This window comes from Ammospiza nelsoni, chromosome 6, assembly GCF_027579445.1.
Source record: "Ammospiza nelsoni isolate bAmmNel1 chromosome 6, bAmmNel1.pri, whole genome shotgun sequence".
Lineage (NCBI taxonomy): Eukaryota > Metazoa > Chordata > Aves > Passeriformes > Passerellidae > Ammospiza > Ammospiza nelsoni.
In genome coordinates this window covers 41,189,354-41,211,088 of record NC_080638.1, presented here as the reverse complement: position 1 = coordinate 41,211,088, position 21,735 = coordinate 41,189,354, and the positions used below count along the sequence as shown (strand labels likewise).

Sequence of the window (21,735 nt, the reverse complement as noted above, 5' to 3'; positions counted from 1 at the left end):
TCTAGGCATTCCCTTTGCATAGAAGCTATTACAGATACAGAGTACCTTACCAAAATCGGCATTCTCAGTAACACCAGTTGTGAAGGCTCTTTAAGTTAACAAAGTATTCAGAACACCATGTGGAAGTCTCATTTAAAGAGCTTGATATACCAAAAACATTTTGGAGAAAAATGACTGGGAAAAGCAGGAACAGAACACAGCAAATGTAACCAAATGATATCAAGTAGTACATTTATTTCGTATAGTAAGTCAGCTTCTGACAGTGAGATGTATTAGAATATAGTCTCTGAAGGTAAAGGGTGGAAGGAAGGCCTGTTGCTCAAGATACTGAATATTTGAACAGTGCCTAGCACAATGAGGTCCTGGTCCTTAGCTGGGCTCCTAGGTGCTCCAGCAAAACAAACACTTTAGGCTTTAGGAGATGGACTGCATAAGCAGTTTTGAAATGGCGTTCCACAACATGGGCTAAGTGACACCTAAGCAGACTTCACCTTTCAAACTCTGCAAGAGAGAAACTTGGTCCAGCAGATCTTCTCCAACTCCAGTTTCAGGATTCATCCACTATCTACCCACCCCTCTGTGCACAGTTAAACCAATGTTCATTCATCACATTGCAATATGGTGAGCCTCAAGGAAGAATGATCAATCCCATCTCAGTCACCACATATAAGAGGGCGGAAAAAAGAGCAGCTGGTCTCACCCTCTTCTACTCCAATAATTGACTCAGTGTCTGGCAGGTGCAGAGACTCAACACCAAGGCTGGGCTGAGAGTTCATGGAGATGAGATTCTTACTATGCACTGTCGATTCTTCCAGCAAACTGCTGCCCATCAGTGACTCTATAGTGAAAAAAAACGTAAAAGAGAATTTCCATGATGCAATTACACTGCAATATAAGATCCAATCCCTGCCCCACTTCAAGTCATACTGAATTCTTCCCTAGACACCTTCTTTATCCATTCCTACTCTTTGGGCAGCCAAGTGCTCCAATGGATGGAAAACACCATGTTTACTGTTTTGAACCTTACTATGGTGGGATGTTATGCAGGATTGGCTTTCTCTTTAAATAATTCACATTGTGTAAAAACCCAGGCCACTTGCAACAAGAAAACATAACCAAGGGAAAAAAATCCACATAAAAAAACCCCAACTAGATTCACATTGATTTTGAAAACAATAAACATATCTGCCCCTTGACTGCCATAAAAAATACACCTTTGTCTTCTGTCCTAGAAAAAGGAAGAGTAACAGTCCTTATCTCCAAGAGGAACAGACTTTTGTTTCTTACTGGCTTGTGGTCTCATATTATCAGGACAAACATCTTTTCTTCAACCATCCACTCATTCTTTTCCTGCACTTTTCCCCCAGAGTGTGTGCACTCCCTTCTTTACCTGGCTGTTCTCGCTCCCTGCTGCCAGCTGTTCCAATTCGGGAGTGGTGTTTCCTCATATGCACATTTCTGCTACCACTCTGGGAAAAAGTCTTCCCACAAATTTGGCACTGATGAGGCTTCACTCCTTGGAGTCAAAGGGGGAAGAAATATCCCAAGAATTACCATATTGGGAGAAGAGACCTCATCAACTAAAAAACTAATAACAGTTTTGAAATGGCTGTTAATACCACTGGTGGTAATTTATCAGTAAAAACCAAATAAGACGTATTCCCATCTCCTTGAGGGCCATAAGCTTCTAGAACAAAAGAGGTTTAGATATCAGTGATGGCAGTTGTCGGATAACTCAAGTCTGAATAGTAACAAAGTCTTCAAGTCAGACTGATGAGAGGAAACAAGTTATTTGAAATCATTAGCTCATTGATATGGAAATACTTGATGTCCCACAGATAGAATAAAATGACCAGAGGCAAGGAAGCTGTCTCCTGCCATCACACAATAAATTGCAGCACCTGCTTTACTTTACTGAGCAGAGACTTGATGATGACTTGTCACTGTGAAAGGATTTTCATTTTACAGAGCAGTTCATCATTTTCAAAATATAAGCATGCTGTCCATACTTCTTGGCTCAATGGCATGGAAGCAAAGGAGACAGGACAGAAAGAGCATGGAGAACTCAATCCCAAATGTTATTACCTCAATAAAATCTCCCATTCCCCACATACCATTTTCATTGTGTGCTGATGATATTTATGACAGATCAATCAAAACAGAAGGCAGAAGCTTTGAAAGACTTGTGAAATACATTTCCACTTAAACCTTTGTCCAATTACAAGCATGTAGTAGGAAAAAAGAACAGAAAACTCTACCTATGGAAGAAACCCACTTGAAAGAGATATCAGATTCAAATGGATGTGGTTAATATACAGAGATGCTGGAGTCTCTCTTTTAAAGAACCAAATGGCGGCTATGAAAAAGATATTCAAGTTCATGGCATTTTAGAAAAAAAAATTTAGAATGGAATTTCAGTTGTTTAAAAATAGACACAAACTAAAAAATTAAAGTGTACAGGCTACAGGCACTACACAAGGGTAGTCAAAAAACACCATGACCAGAAGCTCTCTAGAAACCAGGATTTTTCTTAAGGAAATCAAATCAAAGTCCTACAATAAAGGTCTTTTTTCAGACAAATCACAGAATGTCAGATGAAGACTCTTACCTGAGTGGACAACCAAATGTTTGCGAAGACTGGAGTATTCAGCAAAGGAGCGACCACATCCCTGTGCCTGACACAGAAAGGGTTTTTCCCCTACAAGGGAAAAGTAAGTTCTTAGATTTTGGGATCATAACTTAATCTGGTTGCCCAAGTCCCTAAGAACAGCCTGGACATCTCTACACCATTCTCCCATTTGGCCTTATGCATATCAGAGTTCCATGGAAATTGCACATCCTTCCTAAGTTTCCTAAGGCTCTTAGAGCATTCTCTTCACCAGAGGAAACAGAGGCATTATTTTAAAATATTCTTAGACTATCATTCATCAAAACTGAAGCACTGTTTCTAGATAATCTTCCAAGTATATAAATAATAATAGAGTAATATAAAACCACTTGATGTATGATATATCTTCTATTTGTAGTTTTCAACAACCAGCTCTCTGTTCCACACACTCACAGGGTCCTGCTCCCTTTCTGCCTCTCAGTGCCAAAAATCCAATTAACTGTATTTCACTTCATATCAGATTCTATACTTTATTTCAGATCAGGCTGAACTTGCCAAAATCCTGTGAGAGATGTGTCAGTCATTTATATCTATGTGAGGAGGAACTGTAATTCAAGGCACAAATTGTTCTCATGGGCTGAAGTTCATATCCCAGCTATTTTGGATTTATTTAAGTTATGATAAACTGGGAGGTTACTACATTAATGCAGTGCCATAAAATTAATCTGTTTTGAACACTCTCTTAATAAAGCTAGACATAACTTTTGCCTGCAACATCCCACTAAAGAACTAAATATACCATGTTTAACACTATGATTTCAAGTCTTTAACTGAACCCCTGTACAAGAGTAATAGCAAGACCACAGGAGATAAAGCAAGCTATTTTAATAATTTATTGTACAACATATATGTAGTTCTTTCAGAGTAAACTTGTTTTTAAAGATATTTCTGCTGTGACTTTGCCTTTAGAACTCTTCTCCCAACAGCTCATTTATTAGCCTCTTATCTACAATAGTATTTGACAGCTGTAAGCAAAAAGGATCAACACAGCATGTTCCAATTGGTGTTACAAAGCTGAAATATGTAGCAGAGTCTCAAACACTGATTGTACTTTCAGGCTTGCTATAAATCTTTAAAAGTTTGGAAAAACTACCGTTGACCTAAATAAGAGCACACGGTTCCATCTAGAAGACACCCTGGAGCTATTTACACCTGCAATTTGATAACACCTTTGGTCTGATCAAACTCTTGATTCCACTTTATCCATCTGCAGTTTAGAAAGCTACTATTTACTCCTCCAGAAGCTACTACTCTGCTGGCTGCAGAATGCTCTCTGATCAGGGAGGATTGTGCATGTATCAGCTGGGCCTATTAACTTAATCTGGGAGCTTGCCTGGGAGCTGTAAATGCAAAAGAAACCGGCAAAAACTATGGCTGCTGTTACTACACATTCAAAATTTTATTATTGGGATACACAATTTTTAACTACATCCCAACATCTGCCCCCAAACCATGTGTTGCAGCTAGACTGCACATACTTTAAAATAGCAGCTTTTTCCCATGTGCATTGGCACACCACATACCATACGGTCGTGTTTAAGGCAGGCAGAAGGCACAAACAGCTGCTGGCGACCCACATAATCTGTAATTTCATTTTACCAGGGAGGCCTTGTTCTCTCACACTTGTCAAGGTTATTTTGAAATGTTAACCAACTGTAGTACAATGCTTGCAAGGCCATCAGAGAATGTCTAACAATATTCCAAGAAGCCTGAACTGGGCCATTTGTTTGAGTGTTGCGATAACCCTGAGGCTTCAAAAACTAAACAAACAAAATCACCAGATTATTCACTATGAACTTTGCAGGTCATTATTTAAATTGCTGGTCATTATTACATTGCTGGTCATTTCAACACTAACTTCTGTGCCTCTCTCAAACAACTTTCTAGTACAAAAATACCTAAAGCACTTTGGCTGCTATACCAACTTCTAAAAATACTGACAAGGCAGGATCATATTCTCCAGAGGAGCCATCATAAACAAACCATGTATAAAATACAGCACTACGAAATAAAGTTCTTATTTTATTTACTATAAAAAGCTGAGCATGAATTGAGAGTGTACAGGCTCCAGTATACAGTAACATCCCAAATTAGCATTGGCACAAACAGCAGTTTGCACACCATAATGCTGCCTTCTAATTAATGCTTTTTGCTACTTTTCCTTGCTACTGTATTTTTGCTACTCATTCCACTGCATTCCTCATTTCCCCATATGTCCCAAATGTAGTCATTCTACAAGCAGCATAGGTAACACAAGCTAGTCAGTCAGGCAGATGTCAGTACAGCTCCTACTGTCTAAGCTATTGAGCCTTTCAGGAATTTCAAATAACCTCTTTACAAAACACAATTTCAGAAGTCATGTTCACTAACTATTCCCTTGGTAACAGTCTAGTCTCACACACCCCTCCCTCCATCACACTACTGGAAGGGAATCTTCAGAGTATGTGTCTGAGCAGAATACAGCATCACCACACACCATTTGAAAGGTAAACCTTGTGTGAAACTATACAGGATAGTAAGAGATTAGCACTTGATTTGGCTGACCTACAGATCAAGGTGAATTGACAGAAAAGGGACATTAATGGAGGGCAGAGGTAAACAACATAATACTTTCAATAGTTTGAGGACAGAGGAGGAAGTGGTTTATTCCTCAGGAAAGACCCCACCTCAGCAGACCACAAATAGGTGAGGTCTAAAACACACCAGTGTGAATTCGTAGGTGGTTCTTCAGATTTCCAGCTGTTGTGAACTGTTTACCACAGCCCAGTTCTGTGCACACAAAGGGTTTTTCACCATTGTGAGTTCTCATGTGCACCTTCAGCCTCTGCAAGACGTAGAAACTTTTCCCACAACCCTCTGCTGGGCAGGTGAAGGAGCGGTCGTTACTGCAAAGCAACAAAAAGCTGTTTCATTACCAGCTACTGCAACGCACTTTTTCATGAACACTTGACTTCTTTCTTTTATTAAATATGAATACCTGTTAAAATTCAAAAATTCTAAACAAAACATAACAAGGACCTGCAAAATGATCTAAATCTACTCCAAGTTTTTCAGCATAACTGACTTAAAGCACTCAACAGACCTAATATTTCTATGAATAATGCCAGCTTCTTAATGTCAAAACCTAACATTATCTCAAATACAGAGTGCAGTTTTTCAAGGCCATAACAACAAATAGCTTCACTCTGCTCACCGGTGTGTTTTCAGATGATACTTGAAGTGAGCTGGCCATACAAATGTCCGATCACAGCCCTCAACTGTGCACTTCAGCTTTCTTTCCACACGAGATAAATGAGGAATGGGGCTTGAATCTTTTGGTTGCCCATCTCCTGTGCAAAGATGAACATTTTCCCCTGGAAAAAAAAAGCCCACCAAAAAAAAATATATACAGATTACTATAATGTGTCAAATTTAATAGAAAAAACAGCATCATATATGATACAGGATTATAAATCACGTGTGTGTCTGGCTACTAACTTTTTAGGATGTCCTACATGCTGCTGCCTAGCCTGTAGCAGGGATCAGACACAGATTTACAAACCCTACCAGGACCATAAACTATTCCCAACAAGCCATCTGGATAAGATCAGCTGCTACCAGATAAGGTTTATCACAAAAAGAATAGAAAGCCAATGCACCAGAAATGGTAAAAATGGTCTCTATACCAACATCAAACAAGAAATTTTAACTAGCAGTCAATCTCACCTATTAGCTAAGCTGCTTTTGAAAACACCTCAGCTAAAATAAGAGGTATTGCATTTGTGTGCAATTATTTATTAAAATAATTAAGTCTGAAGCATGTGACTAAATCCAATTATGAATTCTCCAGAAAACTGATCTTCAAGCTCAGTGGAGCCAAAAAGAAAGTATAATTCACAGTATGTATTAAAAATAGGCTCTTAAAAGTGAAAATGAAAGTTGAAAATCAAGCAGATACTGTCAGCAAGAAGATATTCTTTACATGTACTGGAGAACTAGTAGGCTACAATGAACCGATGGTTCCACTAGAGTTCATTCCCCAAGAAAAAATTAGAAGCCTATTTATAATGAAGAAAAATGCATAATTGTTTTGTATAATTCTGTCACTGATGATTTGAAGATGTCATAAGTGATTCAAAGCAAGAGAGAAATAGAGGAAGAGACAATGTGAAACTAGGAGTCTTGTATGGAACATTCAACTTTGGGACACAATCTGTGGATCTCCTACCATTACTGCTTGCTTTGGCATTCTTTGCGAGCTGTGCCCGAGTGGCAGCGATTAAACTGTCATGGGCCAATTCCTGCACTCGTAGAAACCACGGGGTACTGCTGTCTGTGCTGTCATGGGAGAGAAAGTCATTGCCAGAATCTTCTGCTTCATCTTGAACAAACACCAAGTGCTCTGTGGGAGACCCCAGCCCTAGAAAAGACAAATTTGTGAAACAATAATGCAACAGAGGGGAATTTCTTTTGTTTCTCAGATATCAGTGCTCATAGCATGGATGAAATAGCTGCCCTGAAAAAGTCTCCAGTGACCTCTACATTGTAGAAAGATGTTGATGACTAAGTGCTCCTAAAATATCCAATAATGCCCAGCAAATTTCATTATCTTTCCTCTTTATAAGCAGCAGGGACAGATTTGTACTTGTATCTCCTGCATTCTGCTGAGACATATCCAGCCAGATGACAAACAGAAGGACAATTACCTGCTCTTGTTAAGTTGAGAAGAATGAATGAAGTGCTGTCGCTGGGCTGAAAGTCTTGCAATAAACTAGAAGTTTCTGGAGTTGACAGAAGTTCAGATGGTTTCTGTACATTCTGTGCCCTTGTCTCCTCTCCATCAGGGCCTACATTTACCTGGAGACTTCTCAAGACAGCAGATGAAGAAACATCTTTGGAAGAATTAGTGTGACTTGGAGAAGTGAGATCTCTTTCATCATCTAATGAAGAAAGTGAAACCAGAGTAAATAAAAGTAAAAATATACTGTGACTAAAGGACATCTATGAAATTATTTTTCTAAGATAAAAAACCCAGAACTTGAGAGAGAAGGGAGGAGGAAGTTTCTAACTAGTCAGACTTCACTATTAATTGAAGAAAGTTCCGTCACTCTGCTGAACTTGTTCCTCCATCCCTGGAATGTCATGTCAGCAAGAGACAGTGGGGCCAGAGTGGTGAAGTAAAGACAGTTGTACGAAGGGCAGGGTCACAAAGATCTGCCACATAGATCTTACCTGGCAACATGAGTCTGTTGCATTCTGAGGTCTCAGTAACAGGAAGCAAAGAGAGACAGGTAATGTCTTTTGGTTCTGATTCCACCAGTCCTTGTCCCAGTGGAATAGAAGTATTTTGAACAAACTGAACCAGCAGCTGAAAAAACATACTGAAGATTAGGTCAAGAGCAGCACAAATCATTTAAAAAGGTACTAAATCCAGTCAATCCAGTAGTCCCTACTGTCTTGTAGGAGACATTGAATATAATACCATGAATACACACAGATATAAATGTAAACTTCTCAATTTAATACAAGGAAATAATTGTTTGTCATCTCTGAAATACCTACAAACTTCTCATTCAGCATATAATAAACAGCTCTGGATCATTGCAAAATAAGTCTAAGTAGGCTATATTTCTTTTTAATTTTTTACCACTTGATACTTTATTATGGTCTAACATTTCAAGGTAATGTTTTCCACATTCAGCCTTTGGTACAGGTATTTTTTTACATCATTGTCTTTAAATACTTAACTGAAAGCTTAATACTTAACTGAAAGGCCTTTTCTAAATTAAAAAAAAGCAATCAGAAAACTAGTTACAAAGTTACAAAGATGTCTATCATATGGCTATTCAAAAGCAGATAACAGTCAGAGAAACACGGTTGGGATGACAAAGGGAAGAACACAGACAGCCTTACCCATCCAAATCAACTACTCCTAAAACCATCAAAGATGGACAACCAACCCACCCACTCAGGGGATTAACAGAAGAAACCCTGTCCAAAATACTACACAAAACAAGGGGGACTGTTGCATAAAGAGGTACAGGACTTAAACTGAGATGCATTCCCTGGGGAGGAATTTGGGACTGGTCAAAAGATTTGGGGGGATTTGTACAGGACCTTTTAGGCATTGTTTAAGGGAAAGGCCAAAGGCAAGAAAAGGAAAAGATCAAGATGGATCAGGGCAGAACAAACATAAGAAAATGGAGAGGGAAGGATAAAAGGGGCCCATTGCACATAAGCAGGAAGTTGGCCAATTCAGTTGTCTGGCACAGCCTAACTCTTACACTCCATCCTGTCCTCTTATTAAACTCCATTCTTACCTGCTTCCTGTGTGATCCTGCTCTCCCCAGTGAGTCTCCAGTGGCACACACTAATTTCTAGTGTGTGTCATATGCTAATGAACCCCAAGCCAGCCTAGTTAGCAAGTGAAATGAGAAGTGTGGGGATAGATCCCAAAGAAATCCGTGAAGGTTTTCCTTAGGCAGCAACCCTTGAACACAACCAGGTACTTTGTGCTGCCCATGTTTCTGAGGATAAAGCTACAAGCACTCAGCCTGTATTCATTTTGATTTAACAAAGGAAGTGCTGCTGGGAGTTAGGAGATAACACAGTCTAACTTTTGCAATAGACAACAAATTCTGTGAACTGCATGAGCTTTCCTAAACACAGTCTCAAATCTCTCCCCTGTAGGGATTTACACTTCAGAAGGACAGAAGGGGGCCAGTTGTAACACACCCAGTCACATACTCCATATTTCAGAGAAAATACTGCTCAAATCCCACACGTAGGATCTATTTGTTAGCCTTTAATTTCTGTCAAACAAATTAACTCATATACTCACATTCTCAGGGTTATTTTTAAAACACTGAATGAAGAAATATGGACAGTAACAATACACTAAAAAGTTAAACCTCGAGTTTCTTATCTCTAGGAAATTCCTTGACAAAAATCCCGCATTCTGCGGATTCTACTGCTGTCTAGCAAACAACTGTAGCAATTTTTTATCTTTGGCATTTAGATGGAAATTGTACAAAATAGTTATTCAAAAGCTACTAGCCTCATTGGGACACATTTTAACATGCAGTCACAGAGAGCCCAGATGGAGCTGTCTGTGCAGTGAGATAGTTCATCAGTGTCTAAAGAAAAAGACAAAAAAATCCTGACATTCCTATTGTATATTTGTGATTAAAACCCAACAGTCACAGATAATTTGATTCTTATTTTGTATGTTGTGATTGTCTTAGTACTTCCTTTTCAGAACTATTGGCATCTAATTCCAAATTATTCCTGTGGCAGACAGCAGCCTTTTGAGTCTCTCTTACATCAAGAGAAAGTCTGTTAAATCAAAGAAACTGTAAAGAAAACAAACAAAATTGTATTTTGTGCTCTGATTTCTCTATGTTGATTTCCTCTCACAAAAACACTTAGAAATACTGATGCTTTCTCAAGCACTTTTAATCAAAGAGCTGCTGCTGCTGTAGGAACCCTGAAGCTTTAACAGCCCTGATTGGTCTCCCTGGGACCTGCACCCACACTGTCTCCCTAGGGACTTCCTTCTAAGCTCAGCCTGGGCCAGTCATTTCCTTCCTGAGTTGTGCTGTAGGTTTACCTGTCTCAAGCCCTGTCTGCTGCATGAACCTCAGATTTTTACTGTATCTGTCTCTCCAGCTCCATCTTCTGCTGCTCCTACCTGGACTCTGGGTAGACCCTGGACTGGTTCACCACTTTGCCTTGTCTAGGGCTGAGGGCTGTGGATTCCAGCACCTGCCTCTGCCTTCCATGCTCAGGTGCTGCAGTATTGTGCCCTGGTCTGTGAGGGCACTGCCTGGGCTGGGATCACCCTGGACTCCCTGCTCACCCTCCCTTAGGAGCAGGCTGTCATCACTGACACTTAGGAAGCTACAAATTAAGTCCTGCAGTCATTCAGATGGCAATGTGCCATTTGAACTAGGCCACAAGCCAGATGGCAGTTTGAAAGGTTAGAATTGTTTCATCTTAGATATAAGAGTATCCAGAGGACCTAGCAAGAAGATGAATTTATTTTTATGTTATCAAAGATATGTAGGCAATAAGAGACAGTCTCCCTCCCCCCACACCCAGGGCCATGCATTCTAATTAAGGATTGAAAAATAGGAGAAAGAGAAGTAAAAAGAAAGTTAGGAATAATGTGCAAGGCAAGTAGAAAAAAGAAGGAGAGACTAAAACTGTGAGCACTAAGATTTAAATTATAGGATTGTCTTTTATGCTGATGAGCCCTACTGCTTCTCATTCCACCATGAAATACCCATTTTATGGACTTGCCTATTTTTATACAAAAGGTCCTAAATGAAACTTGCCTCCTACAAAAAAAAAGCTTTGCTTCAAACCCTCCACTTCAACATAGCAATATTAAGCCACTAGAGAAAAGCAAAATGCAGCAACCACAAACAGATGGTCAGAAGAAAGAAATTCCTTTTAATTTGCTTTGTAAAGTAATGACAAACTAGTACAGAGAATTATGAGAAGGCAAAAAAAGCAGAAGGAAACAAACCAACATGAATCATGCCCATTATTAAAATGTGGAATAAAAAAACCTCAACCCTGCACATAAACTAAAGCAAACCAACCATCACTCAAATAATTTGGACAAAATAAAAAGTTTTCATGTTAGTTTTATCTTGACAGATTTTTTCCTAAACCTTCCTATTCAAAATCATTGAATACCTTTGTGAACAACCACAGCAACTGGAATACAGGAAAGAACTCATTACAAACATTGTGTCATGCTGTCTTCAGCTTCTTACAATATGGTTTTGTGGCTGCAAGTAAATAGGAAATTATAAGGGTATCTGGTAATTGGCTATTCAGCATAGAAATCCTAGGAACAGGACAGGTGATAAATTAAACACACAGATACACAAACACTAACAAACTCCAGCAAACTGCAGATAAGAGAGAGTAAAAATACCCAGAACTCCTGGGACACTGATGGATGGGCCAGTACAGGAATAACTTGAGTGTGACCTTGAAAAAATTCAACCAGAAACTTTGTAAGGAAGAGGAACAATGCTATCTTGGGTTACCAGAACCCACATCTCGTAGGCAAGAGCAAACTTCCTATGGGATATGGGGCAAATTCTGGGACTGGGTAAAACATATCAAGGTATCTTGAGTGGAGACTGTGGGACTGTGGAAAACTTGTGGATGTTTAGGGGAAGGACCAAAGGCAAAGAAATGGAGGAATCATAGGTCAGAAACAACTATAGGGAACTGAAAGGGGATTGGGGTAATACTGATTGACCACATCAGTAGGCTGCAGGTTGCTGCTCTGCATCCCCACTGGGGTCTATCTCATACTTTCTGCTCCTAAATGGTTTCTGAGTACATTCATTTGATTAAATTCACTTTGGCATAGCTGTGAAACAGAGAAAAACACCATCTGGAAACCCAAGATCCTGGCCAGAGGTTGAATTAAAAAGCCCAAGGCCTGGAGATGGATACTGGAAGAACTCAAGGTTTGGCAAAGAGTGGACAGATGCATGACCACAAGTATGCATGTCAGCCAAGGGAAGGCACATGTGATATGCTAGCCAATGTCAAGCCTTTTTACCTGATAAGTAGGGACAGGATTAGGCCATTTGTGGCCTTTCTTTTCCACAGGAATGCCATTTGTGTTTGAGTTTGCTGGTAAAAGCCCTATCCTGCCACACAGCCATAATGTCTGTACTGTCTGTGTGTGCACAGGCACATTTTTGCAGTTCAGGCCCAGGTGCTCTTCTGTGTGCACCTGGGAACAGTCTGGTGGTCTCATGTCTGAAAGACCAGGAAGGCAGGAGCCTCCTAGATTACACAGTTTGACAGATCCCATAACCAAATAACATCTGGCATCACAAACAGGCCCCAAATAGGCTGTAAATATTCCTGAGATGGTGACTGTAGAATGCCTCCCATAGGGAGGAGACTGATCCACTGTGACCAAAGTGCTAGAATTTGTAAGCAAAGCAGAGAAGTCATCTTGGGACACCAGAATAGGCATAGTTAGGGAAGCTGAATGTACAGAAGATTACCAAAGGTGTGAGGTGGCTTTACTCTACAGCTAAGCCATCCCTTGGAATTTGAAATAAATTTTAATATTGCAAAAGGACATCCTTGACTCAAGAGACTGAAACTTTATGGGACAGATGTGAATCATACAAAGAGAATCTATAATCCTTGGAGGCCAAAGTTCATATGATGATAGAATGATATAATTAATGATATTGATATAATTAACTTTATTTTGATCTGCCATATCACCTTCTTGAATATACTCTCCTTTAACTACTTCAGCTGAAATGCCACATAACTGAAAATTCTGTAAATAATACAGTGAAGGTATTAAAAAATGTAAAATATTTCTTGGCTCTGGTCACTAAGCAAATACTTGTTATCCCTGCTGGTCAATAAGAAATGGTTGGACAGGATTATGCCAGGGTCTATCACTGCAAGCAAGATAGAATGTTTGTGTTACCTAGAGACTTAAATAATGTCCCTGACCTGAGAGAGAAAAAAAAAACCCACAACAAACAACAACCAAAAAACTGTTTAAATAATTGAGAACCTCTACTAGATTAACAACAACAAAGAACCCAACAAAATAAAATCCAAAAAACCCCAAATCAAACCAGATACACACAACAAAAAACAAATCAAAAAACCAAACAAAACCCACCAAAAACAAACAAATAAACAAAAACTGAAAAGAAAACCAAACCAAAACCACAACCAACCAACCCAACAAAACCAGAAACAAATGATGATATGGCCACCTGGGATGGATCATAAGTTTGTCCCATAATAGATGATTCAAAAGGCAAGAAGTGTCAGGCAGCTGCTTTGGCTGAAGTGGGGATTGCTGGGAGGGACAGGGTAAGAAGGTTCTCCAGAACCTCAGATCTATCCTCCCACCAGACAGCTGGAGAGCTAGACTAGGTTCCCAGAGCAGCAGGGACCATGTCTTTAATCAAAGCCATTCCTGCTCTAAATTTAACCAGTGAACCACAACAAAATAAAGAGGTCAAAAGAAAATTTAGTGGAGGGGGAGGAGAAAGGAGGGGCTGGAGCTGAAGGGTGTGCAGGGCAGAAGGCTTGTTACCTAGAAACTGGGATGTCCTCCTCCCATACAGCCTCTGGGGAACTAATTAAATCACAAGTGTCTCTCTCTGTGCAGCGCTGAGGAGGAGAGAAAGGAGAGGCTAAAATACCTCTCTTCACCCCCTTTTCAAAAACTAATTCAATTCACAGAACAGAGTTGTAATTCATTTGATTATGCTAGGAGTTACCCCAAGAGCAGAAAGCATCCTGTACCGGACCAGTATGGTGGAGGTGACTGGAAATACGTGCAACTGTGATAAATCACCTCGAAGGTTTAAAGCATGCAAAAGGCAGATCTTAGCAGTTCCCTGAGGGATGATAGTTACATAGCTTTGGGGGCAGGGAGTCCAGAAGAAAAAGCAGATCCATCTGTTCTTACAATTGTCTCCAAGCAACTTTGTAACTTCTTATGAAAGCATTAAATATTTAATGGTATGTTGGTGGCTTCTTTAGGGATAAAACCAGTAGTAAAGAAGTCTATGTAATAGAGACATAGTGCTTTGATTCTTATCATCTAAATGTCACAGAAATACAGCTAGCTCTTAATTAATATACTTCTCACATGGTAGGATATATGAAAAAACATCTGTGGCTATAAGAATTGTGGTGCCATGGCTCACTAGAGGATATAAAATCATTATTTACTTTCAGAGATATTTGAACCGCTCTTTGGGAAAAGTGTAAAAAGGGTATGTACCAGTTCCACATCAAAGCAATAGAAAATAGTACTAACTTAACACCCAAGTTTCATAATCAGAACTAAAAAAAAAAAGGGTATATATACATGGAAATAAATCAAAATTTTTAGTATAAAATAGCCTAATCAAGATTGAGGAATATGGTTTAGAAGACAGCATCTACAGAAAGGATGCCCTCTCCAACAACCACTATAACGTTTTTATTTACCAGGCCTGCTTCTTCTGGAGAATAAACAGCTAACTCTTATTATGGGCTTGCTGGGAAGGAAATGCAACTCTGCCATGAGGAAATAGGACTATTATGTAAACAAGCCTAATTAACTAATACCTTACTCAAGTTGAGAAAAGACAAAGCCCAGTTACAGCTCCTATTTGAGGAATGAGCATTCCAACTGTCCTGGTCCTTGGCTGTCAGAAATAACCTAAGGGAAACCACCCATTCACAGACAAAAGTAACAAAGTCCTCCCACCTTAAGAGTCAGAACTCAGAGGGAAATTGATAGAATGTATGAGATATACCAGTGACAAGGCAAGAGAGAGGAACTCTGCAGATCGTGCTGAGACTACTCAGAGCTGCCAGGAATCTGCAGCTACTTTTCCTGAACAGTGTGATTGGAAGGGCTTTGGCTGCTCTGTTGAGAAACAAATGCCTTAATATATCACATGAGCTGTAATGAATTACCAGCATGGATTCATCATTCTTTTTAGAGTACCAGTTAAGACACATGCTGCACTGTTCATAGGGGTAGAAATGCAAGACTTTTGTTCAGAAGACTCAACAAAAACCATTCAATTATGTCTTGCAAACTTCCCCAAAAGGTATTTCATAGCTGTACCATATCCTCTGCTCTAGGACTTCAGCATCTGCAGAGGTAAAGCTGAGAACCAGGAAAAGCAAGAACACCAAGTGATAAAACCCCTGCATCTCTAAGTGGGGATCTCTAATGCTCAAAGAGCCAACTAATGGCCATTCAACCTCAAAAATGGGCAAGAAATAGGAGAGGCAGGAGGTGGGGGTGGTGGTGTTGAATGTAACAAATTGCAAACACTTGTATCTAGCACATTACAGGTAAGAGTAACAAAACCCAGAACTCCTCAACAACTGATTAGTGAGCCACTGCCAGAGTGACATCTTGTAAAGGCTTAACCAGAAATTTTAACTGGTAAGAAGAAAAGCTATTGTGGCTTATCAGAATGGTCTCATATGAGAGACCAAACTTACTATCCAATACAACAAAGACACCAGGATGTGTTAAGCTTATTATGCTATGTTTAGGGGGAGGATCAAAGGAGGAATCAAGGTAGATAAATGAAGAACCAGGGGTAGGGGGGAGAGAAGAGACTCCAAACATATGTTTGCTGTGCCTGATCACTGCAGTCCCTCCTATCTAATTACCAAAGACATTCCTAAATATTCTACCCACAAGTGAGTCCACTGCTAGTGAGCTTCTAGTTGACTAATGCAAGCAGGAGGCTCCCAGAGTCTGGAAAAAACCCAAAAACTATTCCAGCCAGAAACTGGCTTAAAAGCCCTGGCTCTGGGCAGAAGGACTGTAGGCCTGGCAGAGATGTGAATGTGAGTATGCACGAGAGTCGAGTGATGAGGGCACAGCTATAACCCACCAGCAAACCATGGCTGTTCTTGCCTTCCCTGCACATGTCATAATCTGTATGTTCATGCTTCACCCGTTTGTGGCCAGCTGTGCCTGCACAAATGTCCCTGCACTTCATGCCCAGCTGAACCTGGAACAGTCCAGCAGCCTCACAGCGAGCAACTGGGATCCCCCGTGTGCTGCTGCCTACCACTTCTCCAACTGCTGAATGGCAACAGGAGTACTCTGAGGAACAGGACTGGCTGATGCTGATAGAATAATTCAGATTGTCCAAAATGAAGTAGAGTCAGTTTGGTTTGAGGAAAAGAAATAGTCAATTCATTAATTTATTTTATTCTCATAATAAAATAATGCTGTAATAGTGGAAAAAATGTAACCTGAGAACAGGCAAGAATATTGGCTGATACTTGAAAGGAGGTGAAAAAAAACTTGCAATATTTTCTAATTTTTTACCATTCAAATCAAAGCATGGAAGCATTAGAAGATGTCACTGTAAACACTTGGAAAATTAGTATGTAAGCAGCAATCTGAATAAACTCATTGACTCTAAGTGTTGCCCATAAACATTCCTGGGAACCAAACTCAGTTCATAATTGCTCACCTCAGGTTTGGATTCTAACTCATCCGATAACATTGATTCAAGTGTCCAACTCCTGCAGCTGTTCTCAGCAAGGCACAGATTTTTTTTTTAAGTTTTTTTTTTTTAGTTCAGAGAGAACAACACTCCCTGCTTATTTTCATATTTTCCTAAGTGCAAACCAGTGTGGCGGTCCTTCTGCAAGAAGCTGTGCTGCGGAAATAATTAATTTAACCTAAAACAACAAAAAAGGAAACATAAAGAAAGAGGAACTGAAAAACAAGAGCAAAGCAAAAAGAAGTGAACATGTGTTGATGCAACTATAAAATGTACTTTGAGGTATTGGTAAAACTCATTAACTAAGGTTCCTGGATTTCTATTTTCACTGAATCAACGAAACAGCCTTTAAAAATTAATTTCACAGTGTTCAGATATTATTTACCACATTTTCTTTGCAATCACTAATTTTTAATGCACAATTGCCTTGTCTGTTCTGGAAACTTATGGGATCAACTGCAAATCACATAAAGTATGCAAGATATGAGGAAGCTGAATTCCCAGTCCACAACACAGTGGAATTATCCAAATTATTGATAAAAGGGACCCATATACAAACAAACTGTCAGCAGGAAACATCAGTTCTTCCTGTCAGCCGAGATATTTCACAGAATCAGAAATTTAATTTCTTGATGAGCCCAGATAAATAGAACTTATTTCACAAATACACATATGATGCTTGCGCTAAAAGGGGAACATGAGAAAAAGCTTTTCTTGCTTGCCCGGACAACACTCAGACACTGCTGATGGGAGAAAAATGTGAACATACAGTTTTTTCCCCTTTCCAACACAACTACCAGTCTATCGACTATGTTAAAAAGTAACGAGAATACCGGATCAGCTAAAAAGAGAACCTAAAAGCCTTCCTCTCACACTCCTGACAGCAGCACTGCAGCACGGAGCTTCACTCGCCGTGGAGGGGCAAGACACCGCACACAGCGAGCAGGCACAGAGTAACTCAGCCCTGCCTCGCAGCGGGCCCGGCGCTCCTCCCGCCGCCCGCTGCCCCTGCCAGCCCGTGCCCGGCAGGGCGGGCCCCGAGCGACCCACGGGCACCAGAGCCAGCGCTGCCAGGCCCGGCTGCCTACGCCCCGGCCGGGAGGAGCCCTGCGGAGGCCCGGGGAGGAACGGGGGCAGGGCGGAGCGCCGAGGCCCGGCGGGGCAGGTGCCGCCCGCCCCAGGGCGGGGGTCCGGCCGTAGCCGTGAGGGGCGGCCCCGGCAGCGGGGACAGGAAGGACAGGAGGACCGGGGCGTCTCCCCGCGCCTCGCTGGGCTCCGCACCCCACGGGGGTCGGCAAGCCCCGCAGGATGGCCGGACCACCCCCAGCACCCGCCTTACCGGCATCTCCGCCGCCCGGACGTGACGAGCCCCGGCCGGAAACACCGCGCGGGCTCGGGGCGAGCGCGGGGCGGGGCGACGGTGCCGCCGGCTGCTCCCGTCGCCCCGAAAAGAGACGAGAACGGCTCGGTGCCTGGGATCTCCTGGTTCCCTTGGGATGGTTACCAGGACTGCAGTCTTCAGCTGCAGCCTGGTTCCTCTTCCAGTAAACCTTTTTTATATGGATTGCTACCGTACAGTTGAACGTTATGCCGGAACCTTCAATCTGCTGAGCTCCTTTTTCCACATAAATCAATACGGAAGACACATTATCCCAGGTTGTTACAGCACACGTGGAAACACCGGTTTCCTACTAATACTTTGTTTCTGTTTAGGCTTTGCTCTGACTTGCTGCTCGGTCTCTTCTTGCTAATGATGGAAAACTCCAGGAGTTCACTGTAGCCCACAAAAAAAATATACCAAATCAGTAATTCCAGAAACATACATGTCTTTGCAATGTACTTAAAAAAAAAAAAAAAAAAAAAAAACAAAAAAAAAAACAATAAAGGACTGAGTAATTTTAAAAAAACTTGCACTTTGGTTTTAGCTTGTTATGTGTACATGACCAGGACCGAGCACCTGAAGAAGCTGGCAGCCTCTGGTCCTGACATTAGCAGCTGAATCAGTGACCTTCAGGCCCTGTACACTTTAACTCGGTTATGGCTAACCCATAGCTTTGGAGCCATGTGTGATTCCTGACTCCCGTGCCAGCACAGCTGCTCATGGAACACTCCTGGTGCTGGTGCTGATAACTAGTGAAAGCCCTCGTGCTATGGAAGTGACAGCAGCTGTCAAGGCTAGCAAAATCAGGTTTCCTGAGGCCCCCTCAGAGCACAGCCTCTTCTGATCCACAATGGACTGTAAAAAACCCTGTGGTCACTATCTGGTAAATGGCTGTAATCTCTTGCCCTTGAACTACTTTGGAATGGTTTCTTTTTTCCAGTCCCTCCAAGATATGCAATATAGCTGCATGGCCTTTCAGAACATTTGAAAATTTGATTTGCAGCATAAAGATTCACAGTTATCTCCCTCAGCTTTAAATATGCAGTGAGTGGCTTAATGGAGGAGTCATACTGACAGCCTAGTGCTTCAGCAAAAAGACTATTGACAGCTACCTGCTGGAACCACCTGGTCACTCCATAAAGTCTGCAAGCAAGTTAGATGCATGTCTTTTTCTGAGGTAATTAACCCATCAGCTTGCAGGCATTGCATAAATACTAACAAAAGCCTGCGCTGTGAAATCAATTTTCAGTCAAGCTGAAGCACATTTCTGTTGTACAAGGCAGGGAAAAGTGATTCAACACCCAGAATCAACAGCCTCAGAGACTGGGCTGCCTCAGTGCCATGCTGGCCCTGCAGATGGATTCTATCAGGGAATCCATAAAGTCTGGCATTTATCGTATTGGACCACTCAACCACAGTTGTGGTGGCCTGAAGCTTTAGACAGATTCATTTATTTAAGCTTACAAAAATGAAAGTAATAGCTTCTGAGACTGAATTTTTTAACAGAATCCCAAAAAGCTGGAGCTTATTAAATGGCCACGCAGCTGTAACAGTAAAAGACCATTTCCCTGTACTGTGGAAATATATTGAGGAATATATTGAGGAATATATTCAGTGCAGGTAGCTTGGTTTGCACTGCAGTGTAAGCAGCAGATTGAGCTCTCTGGATGTCTGGAGTCAGAGGTAAGAGGCTGTGAACTGCCAACCCTTTGACAAGCTCAGGGACCTGTGGCCCAACCAGGTGACTGGACACTCAGAGACATGGCAGGAGCCAAGGCCCCCCAAATGTTCCCATGCTCAGACTTTGAGGGTAAAAACCCAGGGTTTCCTTTGTTCAGGATCCCAGCTCAAGCTGTTTAGTTATTGCATCAAGACTGAATTATTTTAAGGACTGGGACCAGTGAGACTCTGCTGTGGGAAACCTGGCTTTGAGATGGTAAAGAAACCTTGTCTGACGGTGTGGGTATGGGGGTGTGTGGGGAGTCAGCCTTACTGGGGCTGCCCACTGGGAAGGGATTTCGGTCCCATCTTAGGTGGGTGAGAGTGTGACTGCCAGAGTAGGTCCTGGATGGTCAGACAGGAAAGTTTTCCTAACTCAGCATGCTATTTTATTACTGATCCAATACAATCTAACAAAGGCAGCAATAAAAGCAGAACTACTAACTTCATAAACCAACTTTTCTTGATGCTACTTTGGTAATCCAAAGGAACTGAATCATAAAGCTTTATGCTGTTTTACATTAAGATGCTCAGTAATCTTGGAAGTCCTTTTACTCATCACCAGCTCAACAATGGGGAGTCGTTGAGTAGATATTAAAATATGGAGACATGTAGGCACATAAGTTCCTTTCATTTGCATCCTTCCAGGCCAGATGAGTTTGGCTGCTGCAGAACTTGCATCTTGACTGCCTGGGGAATTTTGGTGGAATACACAGTGGGAGTAGCACAGCACTTACCTGAGTTGTTTATGCTGGTTCAAATAACTTGTGCAGGTGTGTGAAGCAGCACCAGTCCCTGATGAGAGAACTGGCCCTGGGAATTTTCTATAGTTTTGCTTTCATAGCAACACCTGCCTCTACAGGCTCCTTCTCTCCAATCAAGGGGAAATGGAAGACACATATCCCCCAGGACCAGATTAAAGAAAAGCTTTAAAGAAAAAGTGATGCTGTTTTTTCACCCCTGCTGTGAGACAGCAGACACAGCTAGTCATGGAGTAAAGGGAGAGAGCTGATTTGGATGCTAATGAATCTGGTTATAAAGTGTGCCTACTCCATATACAGAGGAGTCTAGACTTCATTTCTATTAGCGCATCTTTTATTATTTTGTGCATGCATTTCTGAACACTCAGATATAAAGTTGTTAAAGAAACTGTGTCTATTATTCCAAGATACTGACAGTACTCAATTTTATTTCGATAAGTTGTTTTTCAATTATAAAAATATATGCAATTATCAGCACTTTGTTGTTCAGCCTTTCAGCATCAGCACGTAACAGACTTAAATTCTCTCAGAACTCTGTATGCACAGAAGTCACCCTTACACACCTACAGCGGATGTTGGCACGGGTGTTATAAAAGCGCGTGAGATGTAAGAAACTGAAGAGTGCTAAGATTTGGAGCATTTTCTCCTGCATCGCCCCAGGCTCGCACCCGGTTGTGTCACATGTCGGACTCTGCCGCGCTCCACCTTTCCTGCGCAGTCAGCGCGTTTCCCGCGGCAGCAGCAGGAATGCTGCTGAGGTAATTCTGCTGGCTCAAAGGCGTACGTGCGGTCCCGTACGGGCCTCGGCGCCGCCGCCACCAGACATCACCAGACACCCTTCCCAAGTTTTCCTAAACACCGGGGGCCGTCCTGCGCCTGCCCCCCGGCAGCGGCGGCCGCTCCCCCTGTGGAGCCCACAGCAGGGAACGCGGTCCCGGGCGGCGCCCCGGGCAGAGCCTCCGCCGCACTGCGTTGAGAGCCGCCGGAGGGGCGGGGAGCGGGGGGGCCGCGCCGCCGGCACGGGGGGGGAACGGCCAACGTCCCCCGCGAGGCGGGCGCGCCGGCTCCGCCTCCCAGGCCACCGCCGGCACGTTCCATTTTCTCCGCGGGGGAACCCTCCTCCCTCCGCCGCGGCGGCTCTGGCTGCCCCGCATAAACAGAGCGCGGCGC

At 42.0% G+C, this 21,735-nt stretch overlaps 1 protein-coding gene across 2 annotated transcripts; it reads right to left on the bottom strand.

Moving 5' to 3' along the window:
- Window positions 1–214: 214 nt before the first annotated feature.
- On the bottom strand, window positions 215–18,072 carry ZNF410 (zinc finger protein 410). 2 transcript variants are annotated; one of them, XM_059474545.1, is made up of 10 exons: window positions 18,044–18,072; window positions 16,672–16,882; window positions 7,880–8,015; window positions 7,354–7,587; window positions 6,876–7,067; window positions 5,862–6,021; window positions 5,372–5,553; window positions 2,609–2,698; window positions 1,391–1,516; window positions 215–838 (listed from the first exon to the last, which is right to left on the bottom strand). In XM_059474545.1, exons 2-10 carry the CDS (start codon window positions 16,702–16,704, stop codon window positions 654–656), a joined length of 1,338 nt encoding a protein of 445 aa, XP_059330528.1. In that variant the 5' UTR covers window positions 16,705–16,882; window positions 18,044–18,072; the 3' UTR covers window positions 215–653. The 2 variants fall into 2 exon arrangements, with proteins under 2 accessions (XP_059330528.1, XP_059330529.1); XM_059474546.1 differs by lacking the exon at window positions 18,044–18,072 and adding an exon at window positions 17,559–17,720.
- Between the last annotated feature and the right edge of the window lie 3,663 nt (window positions 18,073–21,735).